This window comes from Neophocaena asiaeorientalis, unplaced genomic scaffold (assembly GCF_003031525.2).
Source record: "Neophocaena asiaeorientalis asiaeorientalis breed wild unplaced genomic scaffold, Neophocaena_asiaeorientalis_V1.1 scaffold185, whole genome shotgun sequence".
In the NCBI taxonomy this organism is placed as follows: Eukaryota; Metazoa; Chordata; class Mammalia; order Artiodactyla; family Phocoenidae; genus Neophocaena; species Neophocaena asiaeorientalis.
The window spans coordinates 71,769-82,939 of NW_020171809.1; the positions used below are offsets into that span (position 1 = coordinate 71,769).

Sequence of the window (11,171 nt, forward strand, 5' to 3'; positions counted from 1 at the left end):
TAGGAAGATGAAAATGGGGCTGGGGTAGAGAATGGTCATGGCCACAGCTGTGGCAAGTCAGAGAGGCTGGAGAGCCGGGCGAGCTGAGGCGCGGCTGGAATCTGAGCTGTCAAGGGCAGAATCCCCTCTTCCTCAGGGAAGCTCAGCCTTTTCTCATAAGGCCTTCAACTGGTTGGGGGAGGCCCCCACGTTATAAAGGATAACGTGCTTTACTCAAAGTCTGCGGATTTAAATGTTAATCTCATCTAAAAATAGCTCTGTGGGCAGCCTCCCTCCTTCCCACCTTCCAAACACTCTTGAGAGATGGCACAGGGTTTGCAGACTAAAGAAGACCACGGCCCCGCCCCAGCCCACGTTCATCACAGTTTTATTCTCGGTGCCGCTCTGAGCGCACAGAACCTCTCCCTTCTTCCCTGTTACAGACACTGCCCGGGAAGGACCCTGGCCACCACCCCCCCCACGCCCCTCCCCTGTGGGTCCACACCAGGACAGGTGCAAGCACAAGCTCACGGTCACCTGGGGAGGGCAGGACGGGCCGCCGTGCACCCATCAAACTGGAAAAAGGAAAAAGGCAAACAGCGTGCAAGAAAACAGCCTTCTCACTTGTATGGATAGCTTGTGAATCACTGCTCCTTTTAAGAGAATAGTCTGCTGTTATCTACTAGAATAAAACACTGCCGAGATTTGTGCTGTCGCCCCACAGTTGAGAATCCATCCTGCGGAAATCGGTCTTGGTTTGTAAAGACAGATGTTAAAAGATGTTCACTGCAGCTCTGGTTGCAGCGCAGTAATAATAATAATAGAAGCCATCTGCGTGTCCCCAGCAAGCAAATGCTGGGCGGCCCATGTACGTCGATGCTCTAGAACACATCGTGCAGTTACTAAGAAAGCATGAGCTAGGATGTGAGTCTTGAAAGGCATCTGTGTTGTTGTCTGGACTCCGCAGGAAATGGACCCCAGGACGGAGGTTTGCAGCTGGGGGCATTGGGGTGAGGGAAGTGGCCGTGAGCCACACCAGACCACAGCGACGAGCCTCGCCCGCAGGGCACGCGGCCCGGCCAAGCACTGCTGCACTCGGGTGGTCAGCTGCAGGACCACAGCCATGCGACTATTTCACCCTGGTGCAAAGGGAAACACGTCCACGTATGTTCCCATTTATTTCCTCTTGTATGAACCTTGGGAGGGGAGCAGGCTGCTGTCACCTTTAGGGGCAGAATGGGGTGGGCCGAGACTCTGGACTGACTAATTAAAACAAGCACTTGTGGCCACTGAAATTGTTTTAATGACACACAGCGGAAAACATTCAAAAGACTCAATGTGGGAGCCACCAAATGGACTGCAAGCTGGTCTCTACCCCGAACTGTGGGATCAGCACAGGCCGCTGAGCCTCAACTTCCACATCTGGGAAATGGACATAATACCTGCTTCACAGGGGCTTTGACTTATTAAAGGGAATGGAGGGCACAAAGCATGTGACACACAGGAGACCTTCTGTTAAGTATTTTATCCTTTCCCCTCTGCGCACACACAGAAACGGAGCACAGTACCGAAGCAGAGAGAGGGACGGAGGAGAGAGACAGCGCGGAGGAGGGAGGGAAGGAGACCCAGAGAGACAGAGACAGAGAGAGATGGGGGAGGGAGGGAGGGAGGAAAAGCCAGATAGACAGACAGAAAAACAGAGACAGAGACAGAGAGAGATGGGGGAGGGAGGGAGGGAGGAAAAGCCAGATAGACAGACAGAAAAACAGAGACAGAGACAGAGAGAGATGGGGGAGGGAGGGAGGGAGGAAAAGCCAGATAGACAGACAGAAAAACAGAGACAGAGACAGAGAGAGATGGGGGAGGGAGGGAGGGAGGAAAAGCCAGATAGACAGACAGAAAAACAGAGACAGAGACAGAGAGAGATGGGGGAGGGAGGGAGGGAGGAAAAGCCAGATAGACAGACAGAAAAACAGAGACAGAGACAGAGAGACATGGGGGGAGGGAGGGAGGGAGGGAAAGCTAGACAGACAGAGACAGACAGACAGAGAGACATAAAGACAGAGACAGACAGAGACAGAGGAGGGAGGCGATGACTGCAGCCAATCAGTCACAGCAAAGACAGAAGTAGTGAGTTGGAAGAAAAGTCTAAGAGTGAAGCACAGAGACAGAAAATGATGGAAAACACACGGAAGAGAGCAAGAAGCATCCAGTGAGAATGGTAGCGTTCAGGAACTCGGGTCCCAGAAACTCTGGAATGGGATTAGGCAGCCAGTGTCGCCTGTTGGCGTCTCCCGCGGCCACTGGAACTGACTTGCTTACAGCAGCACAAAGTCATCCCCCTTCAGCTCTGAAATGGGTCTCACTGTGCTGAAGTCACGGTGTCCACAGGGCCAGTTCCTTTTGGAGGCCCCGGGGGAGAATCCGCTCGCTGCCTTTTCCAGATTCCAGGGGTCACTGCATCCCTTGGCTCCAGGCCCCTCACCCATCCTCAAGCCCAGCATCGTAACACCGGCTCTCCCCTCTGACCCTCTGTCCCCCTTCTAAGTGCCAGCCCACCCAGATAACCCAGGACAATCCACCATCACAAGACCCTTAACTTAATCACGGCTGCGAGGTCCCTTTCTCATGAAGATCACACACTCACAGGTTCCGGGGGTTAGGATGCCAACACCTTCGGGAGCCTGTATTCTGTCTACCAGACATCACGTCTGTTTCACATTTCCTTGGAGGTCCTGCCAGTCCAGTAAAACAAGGAAAGGAAACAAAAGGAACAGCATTGGAGAGGATACAACGCAAGGGGCGTCTGCACTAGACGTTTGCAGTGCCAGCAAGGCCCGACCCGGCCTGGGGAAAGCACCACAGGCGCACGGCAGAGCCTGGGGAAATGCCCAGGGGCTGGTCCATCACGTTGGACCCGGGGAAGGAAGGAGGAGGCTGGGAGAGCCCAGGGCCATCCCAGAGGGCCTGGGGGGTCAGATCAGCCTGTGGGGCAGTGGGAGTAGGGGGCAGAGGAGCGGCTCCTGTGGGGTCAGGCTGGGCCGCACCTGAGGACCAGTGGCCCCGGAGGCTGGGTAGTGGGGCAGTGCTCGAGGTACAGTCACCCAGGACCAGGGAAGCCAGGGCCACAGGCCCCAGCAAGGTTGACCCCTGCAGGCCAGCAGCTGGATCCAGGCCCGGAGAGCGGGGAGGGCCTTCCCTAGCCCAGCTGCCCCCTACAGCAGCAAGCACCAGGTGCCCTGAGCCCTCGGGGACCAGCCAGAGCAGGTGCAGGTGGCGACAGGCCTCGGGGGTGGGTGAGGATGGTTTTAGGAGGGGGCCTGAGCTGCCCTGAGCCCAGGGACTCTCCCCACACCCTCCCTCCCTGCCTGGGGGTGGGTCACACCTGGGGAAGCCCTAACCCAGAGCCCTCAGCCGCGGCCTAGACCATGAGGAACCAGGATGGGGCCCCGAGGAAGCCACAGCTCTGGGATGGACCCAGTCACCGAAGGCTGGCTCTGCTCGCTTCAGAGACCTCACTCCAGGGCTGGCCTGCGTGGGGTGCTCGATGGAGGGACTCGCCCCGGCCCGCTGGGAGCCCCGTGGCGGGAGGAGCCTGCGCAGGCTGCAGGTGCAGGAGTGAGGGGCTGGCGCCTGCCTGCTGTGCCCGCCAGGACTCCAGCCGGTGTCACAGTCCCCACACAGGGACAGCCGGGACCTGCCCTGGCTGGCGCTGGCCCTCCCCAAGGTGGGCCAGCAGCGCTTTCCCGAAGTTCCACAAACAGGGCAGCCTGAGTAACAGGTGTCTGTCCCCTCCCAGTTCTGGAGCCAGAAGCCCCACGTCAAGGAGTCCCAGGGCTGCGCTTCCTCCCCAGGATCCAGGGAGGGTCCTCCTGCCTCTTCCCTTCTGGGGGCTCCAGGTGTCCGTGGGCCTGTGGGCACGTCCCTCCAGTCCCGGGCTCCATCTTCACATGACTTCTCCCTGACGGCCCTTTTCTCTTATAAGGACACTCACTCCTGCCTGACTTAGAACCCAGCCTAACCCAGGATGGTCTCCTCTCAGTCCTAACCTTAATTACATCTGCAAAGACCCTACCTCCAAACAGGTCACAATCTGAGGTTCCAGGTGGAATTTAGGGTACAATAATCACCCAGTCTGGAAGTGAGCACAGGACACTGCCGTACACACCTGTGACCTCTGCGCCTCTGGAAAGCCCCACCTGCCCGTCTTTGCCGGTTTCTGTGGCTTAAACCTGAAAACAGAAGAGCGGACTCAAGCCACTGCCCAAAAGCCCCAGGTAGAAGGGCTGTCCTTACGGGGGACTGAGGCGGCCTGGGGGTGGGGGGGTGCCTGGAGCCCAGTGGTGACCCCTGAATGGTGGCCACCCCTGCAGGGACGGCTGGCAGTGAAAGAGAGCAATAAGCGGGGGCGGGGGGGTGTCTCCCGGCTCCCAGGGGACTGGCTGTTCTGAGTTCCCTGGGGACCCTTGGGCCTCCACTGCTCAGAGCCTTCCTGCACGTCCCCACCCTTGGGGAAGACCATGTAAGATGTCATGCTGTTCCGGAATGCAGGCTAAGGAGGTGACAGAAACTGGGGCCATCCAGGGACACCCCAGAGATGCTCATCACGCATGACCGGCAACTGGGGAAACTGACCAGCCCCAGAAGGTCGCCCTGCAGGGTCCTCATCATGGAGCATCGGGGCCGTAAACAGAGCTGCTGGGAAGGATGATAACGTGCTAAAATGAAGTCATATGTTTTTAAAAAGAATTTCTTCAAGGAATCAGAAAGAAATGCCAAAAAGATAATCCTAGTTGTGGTGGGCAGAAGGATATGTGTGGGTCACTTTTTCCTTTATAGTTTTATACATTTCCCAAATTTTCTACAATGAACACATTTTATTTTTATAACCAGAAAGAAGATGTTACAAAGAAGAGGAAATAAGAAGGTGCTTCCACGAGGGCACAGAGGGCCGGTCCTGGGAGGTGACCCATCCAGGGAGGGGCAGCCACCGCGCTCCCCACCGGCCCCGCCGGCCGGCAGTGCAGACCAGGCACGTCTGGGGCTGCCGCGCAGAGAAGGCTTTGCCTGTCCCCCTGCCCCATGGCTGGCAGCCCCCAGCACTGGAGAGTCTAGCTAAGGGGGGCAGACCCCACAGTGACGTGGCTAGAGCACTGGGGACCCTCACCAGGCTTCGACATGGAAAGAACTGAGGAGAGACAGCCCTGGACAGACACGCAGGATCCCTTTATTTCTTGTTCATAAGCCAGAAAAAAGCCAGCAGAGCAAGAGGAAAGAGGAAAATGGTACAGGCGACCAAGCACCACGGGCTAAGCGAAGGATCCCGGCGCCACGCTCCCACCGCCACACGCCCCAGCCCCTGCTGTCGGCCTTGGGAGGGGGAGGGGTGGGCCATGCAGGGCCAGCCGCCCGTCCACCCTGGGCCATCCAGGCCACCCTCCCTTCCGGCTGTACACCTCCTTCCTAAAGACCAGCCCTGCTTGGAGACTGTTACAACTGAGCTTCTGTGAAATTCAATGAGGTCCCACACAAACACTCACCCTCACGAACCTCCATGGAGAAGCCAAGGAGCAAAGGCGCCTCTCCAGGATGGAGCCCCGTCCAGGCCTGGGGTCACACCGACGCCCCCACCCTGCCACCTCCCAGCATCCTCCGCCCCTGCTCCCCTCCCCGCTCCTCCTGGGCACCCGGGGCCAGGCCTGGCCAGAGGCCCATCAGGAGGGCCAGCAGCGCCCCAGAGGCTCGTCCCCAAGGCTGGGATGCCCGGTGCCCGCCCCAACGTTCCCCAGGACCTCCTGCAGGGAGAACATGCAGAAGAAGATCTCCTCATAGGAGACCCCGGTCCCACTCGCATACAGACAGGCGAAGGTCAGGGCTCCCTCGGGGGTGGGCCTGATGGACGCCAGGTCAGAGTAGCCACTGGGGCCCTCGTGGATCGCCCAGGGCTCCGGGCAGCTGTGGGGGTCCAGGGGCGACCGGCTCAGGCAGATGCCCATGTGCAGCTGTGCCCTGCGCCCCACCGGGTGGGAATACAGCAGCCACGTGGGGCTCTGAGACAAGGCCGAGGGGGGACCGGGAGCTCGGGGGTCCAGGTCCCCCTGTTCCCCTCAAGCCCAGGCCCTGGGCCGGGCTCACCGGAGCCATCCCCACATCCCTCCATCCCACCCAGCCCCCCGCCCCCTCGGGTATCTCCAGCGCCCTCCTTCCTCTGGGGGTTCCTGGGGCCCAGGGCAGAGGTGTGGAGGGTGGAGGGTGTTCCTGGTACCCATGGAGCACCCCTCATTCTCCGGCCTGCTGGAGGGCGGGGCCGGAAAGCCCACAATGCTGCCCTGGCAGCCCCCGGCGGCCCCGGCCAGGGCGAGCACCAGCTCCCCAGGCAGGAAGGAGGCGCCCTCATCTACACTGAGCACCTGCACGTGTCTGCCCAGAGGGCTCCAGGCACTGCAGTAGAGGATGCCACCGGCCTGCCCGCTGTCCACCACCGCCAACTGGCCCTCGCCCGAGCGCAGGTTGGGCATGAGGCCCCCGTGGTGCCAGGTGCGGCGAAGGAGTGGGGGCCGGTCTCGCAGATCTCACCAAAGCACTCTCGCCGGTCCACGCGGTACGTGTAGGCCGGCACCAGCAGGCGGCCCGAGCACAGCCGGATGCCATGGCTGGAGCTGACGGCAAACGTGGCCCAGTCTGCAGGGAGGAGGGGCTGCTGGTCCCCCGATGGCAGCACCACCACCCTGGGGGACGGGGAGGACGGGGGCCAGTACCCGGGTTAGGGGACAGCTCAGGGGGCAGCCATCGGCTCACTGTGCCCCCACCGTCCACTCCTTCCGGCAGTGCACTAGCCCCACCACGCTGCCCCCTGAGCCCAGCAGACCCCTGCCCAACGCCAGGTCCGCCCACCCCACCACGCCTCTGGGGCCTCTGAGAGCAGCTTCCCGTGTCCTGGAAGCCCTGGGCCCCCACCCCAGCTCTGCATCCAAAGAGCAATTGTGCCCAAGCAGGAAGCAGGTACAGGTGCCACATGTCCCTCCAGGCTGAATGGACACACATGGGACATTCTCTGCATTTGGTTTGCTCTGCAGGGCCCAGGACCGCCAGCAGCTGGTGCCAGCAGAAGGGGGCTCAGGTCCAGCCCCCACTGTGGGACGGGGCAGCAGGGATGGAGGCCCCAGCAGCTAGCTGGGCTGTCTGCTCACTGCGCAGAGCGGGATGGGCTGCCGGGTACTAAGAGCACCTGCGCCGAGGCCGGGCCCTGGGTTTCTGCAGAGCCCCAGAGCCTCGGGGGGGGGCCCTCAATCTAAGAGGGAGAGCAGGCCTCCCAGGCTGCTGGCCCTGCCCAGCTGGGCCAGTGCAACAGGTTCCAGGGCTTTGGCTCGACCAGGATGGCCGTAACCCAGCGTTCAGGGGAGCCAGCACCCATAAGTCTCCATGCCCATCTACCCTCCCCAGCGTGGCCCTCCCCAGGGGTGATGCAACACAGAAGGGGAACCGAGGCCTGGAGAGGAGATGGGACCTCCAAGACAGTCTGGTCCCCTGGCCCTGGACCCAGGCAAGTTACTGGGGGTCATTCTGCCCCAGCAGGGGCCTGCCCCGAACTCCTGCAGCCGGTCCTGTCTGGGCTCCGCCCTGGAGCACGAGCCAGCCCGTCACCTGCCCCACACCCTCTGGGCCAGCACGTTTGTCCCGTGGGCCTGCTGGCGCTGGGCACACTCAGCCTGCGGGGCTATGAAACACATGCATACGAAGGGCACAGGCCCTTTGCACACAAGATGGGCAGACTTGGCTGTGTCACCTCAGGATGGGTCTCCAGCCTAACCCGGGTGTCCTGTGCCCTGTCCAGGGCAAGGACTCAATTCAGACACTTCTGCCTGGTGAAGCATCACCTATGGGCCCAAGTGCTCATGCTTGTTGGGGCAGGGCCCCGACACCCAGCCTACACCTACTCCATCCTCTAAATCTACCCCGAGGCCCTGCAGGAAGGCATCCCATTGCGGGGGGCCCATGTGGCAACTCTGGCTGAGGGCCCTCCGTCCACAAGCCCATTGCCCTCAGGCCAAAGAGAGGCAGGTCCTGGCCCCCGAGGGCCGGGGATATAGGTGAGCAGGGAGGGGCCTCACCGGGCCCCGCAGAGCTGGCTGCAGGGCAGCTGCAGGAGTGCTTGCCTCTCTGACCCACTCACAGGCAGAGACAAGGGCCCACTCTGTGGCCGGGAGCTGGGAGCTGGCCGTGCCCCAGGGCTGTGTCAGGATCCAGGACCGTCCCGCCAGCCGTGCAACTGTGGTGCAGCACAGAGAGCGGTAGGTGGCGAAGAAGGGCAGCCAGGAGGGGGCAGTGTCCAGACAGGGCCACACAGGGCTCCTCTCTGCCGGTCAACTGGCTCCACCCTGGGCCCTCACCCTCCAACAAGGCTGTGCTGGGGGCGGGCCACCACCGGGGCCACAGCTGACCTCTGAGGGGGACATGGGTGTCAGCTGCCCCCAGAGATGCCTCCCATCACGACTTGGGTGCCTGCCTGCCGTTCCCTCGGCCCCCAAGATGCCAGCCCCTTTGGCCCTCATGGGCCCCACATCCTACCCCTGTGTCTGGGCCACCATCTCCTCCCCATGCCGGGGCCACACACCAGAGCCGGGCACCGGCAGGGCAAGGCGGGGTGGGGTGGCGGTGGCACCGTGGCACCCACTCTGCGGAGGTGGCCCAGATGTGGCACACATCACCTCTGCCCCTTCCAGGGGCCCCAGGACGTCTCCAGCCAGCAGCCCGTGTCCACATAAAAGCCCAGGGGTCTGCCGTGAACGGAAAGGGGAAAGCAGCGTGAAGGAACGGCTCACACAGCCTCCCGCCTCTGGAGCCCCGTCCAAACCAGAAGGCAGGATCTACCTTCCTCCCCTGTCCCCCAAGTCCAAGCCAGGTGCTGTCTCACAGGCTGCCCGCTGAGAACTGGGGCCTCCAAGTCCCCGCAGCACCTGCTCGAAGCCCCCCCCCCCGCCAGAGCAGGGCTGCCTAACCAGGGTGCCCGGGGGCCACAGAAGGAGGCGGCCTGCACACACACGCCTTGTTCCCTCTCTCAGGAGTTTTCACGTTTTAGTTAGATGCCAGCTGTTTTAAACCTAGAGACTTCACGTAAAAACCTGTATTTCCAGCTTCTCTTGAAAAATCAGACGGTCTGTCTCCCCGGCTTCCCCCACTCCCATGGGCACTGCTAGCTGGGACACGCACACCCCATCCCAGTCGCCCGCAGCCCTGCTCACCAACCCTGACCCCAGCATCACAAGGCCTGGAGATGCCCCTCCGGAGAGGAGATTCACAGACTGCGCTCCCAGCTTTATTGGTTGTGTAGGACTTCGCGTTTTAAACAACTGAGTTTGTCTTGGATGGACACCCAGATTGTTTCTGAAGTTCTCTGTTACAAACCATGTACACTTTACGTTGTGATAAATACCGCCAATTTTCCCTCCAAAAAGACAGTGCCGGTTTACATTCCTGCCAACCTCAAAGGCAAGGGTAACCGCCATTGAATTTCTACGGTAACTTCGTGTTCTTGGTTACTGTGCCACTGAGCATAGGCCCACGTCCACGGCCCCAGCACTGCTGGCAGCGGTGATGGCCTGACACCTGCGCCCTTGAGACAGCCTGCTCTCCGCATCAAGCGGCAGCAGTGCTTTCTGCTATCCTGGACTCACTCGCTTGCCCCCGTCGGCTGAGTCGGGGGTCTTGTTTGCTTTGGGGGTTAGCAGAGCTGCCTGATGCTCAGGGCAGTGAGTTGCTTTGAGTCTTTCTTTAAATTGGGGTCATTTTGCCCATTCTTTGCTTGGCTATAGGTTCTCACCTATGGCCCTTACTCTCCTTCCCAGACTCCTACCAGGTTGGCTCATCCTGGATCTGATTCCCCCTCTCCCGTGGGACTTCCTTCTTTGCATTTTCCTCTGGGTGGAGGATGGAGGAGCCTCCAGAGCTTCTCCTGGCTGACCCTGGCTCTCCGCAGTGTCCATCTATCCTTCACGGTCTCTATTCCATTTTTTCAGAAGTCACTTTTTCTGTTTCCAAATACTCTCTTTTATTCTCAAGTATGCCACAGTATGTCCTCTAATCTTACTGAAAATTCATTCTTCTTAAAGTCCTTCCATTAGGGGCTTCCGTGGCGCAGTGGTTAAGAATCCGCCTGCCAAGGTAGGGGACACGGGTCCGAGCCCTGGTCTGGTCAGATCCCACATGCCCACATGCCACGGAGCAGCTAAGCCCGCGCACCGCAACTACATCACGCCGTGGCCAGTCACCTCCACCTCTCCGTGGGGTCAGCCCCCAGTCTTCCTCTGAGCTGGCAGGGCGGAGACTCTGCTCCCCGGCAGGCCTGGCAGGGCTGCCCACCCCCAGCCACATCCCATCCCTGGGGCTGAGGGGTGGGCGGCCTCCTTGCTCCCCCCGGCTCCCTGACAGCCTGCTTGCAGCCCTGCCTGGGGCTTTCCTCCCACCCCCGGGGGCCCTCCAGCCGCTCTCCGCAGCCTCCGCTCTGAGCGGTCCTCTTACGTACGTAACCTCTTCTCACACTGCAGCAGCTTAGAGGTTTTAAGGTGAAAATCAGAAGCTTTTTCTTTTTAATAAATTTATTTTATTTACTTATTTTTGGCTACGTTGGGTCTTTGTTTCTGCGCGTGGGCTTTCTCTAGTTGCGGCGAGCGGGGACTACTCTTCGTTGCGGTGCGCGGGCTTCTCATCACGGTGGCTTCTCTTGTTGCGGAGCACGGGCTCTAGGCACGTGGGCTCAGTAGTTGTGGCACGTGGGCTTCAGTAGCTGTGGTGCGTGGGCTCTAGAGCGCAGGCTCAGTAGTTGTGGCATATGGGCTTAGTTGCTCCGCGGCACATGCTATCTTCCCGGACCAGGGCTGGAACCCGTGTCCACACACTAGCAGACGGGCTCCTAACGGCTGCGCCACCAGGGAAGCCCGCCAAGAAGCTTTTTCTAAGCCAAACCCAACAGCACCCTCAGCCCCTCCCTCGCCACCTGCAGGCACATGTGGCGCCTGTCCTCGGGCAAGTGGCCAGTGAGGAGTGCTTCGGGAGGCGGGAGGTCTCTCACCACCCCCACCCCACTGCGGGGTCCACTCCTGGTCCAAAGGCACCTGTTGTTGGCGCCTGGCTGGCTCCCTCGCTCTGCCTGTGACGTTTTGTGTGACCGCAGAGCCCACAAGGCTCTGGATGGG

At 60.6% G+C, this 11,171-nt stretch overlaps 1 protein-coding gene across 1 annotated transcript in view; it reads right to left on the reverse strand.

Moving 5' to 3' along the window:
* Window positions 1–5,693: 5,693 nt before the first annotated feature.
* The window catches only part of NEU4 (neuraminidase 4), an 11,074-nt gene continuing 5,596 nt past the window's right edge, over window positions 5,694–11,171 (reverse strand). Inside the window, 6 exon segments of the mRNA XM_024759989.1 lie at window positions 5,694–6,046; window positions 6,049–6,181; window positions 6,183–6,523; window positions 6,526–6,707; window positions 7,624–7,696; window positions 8,153–8,248. Coding sequence (XP_024615757.1) covers window positions 5,694–6,046; window positions 6,049–6,181; window positions 6,183–6,523; window positions 6,526–6,707; window positions 7,624–7,696; window positions 8,153–8,248 — 1,178 coding nt within the window.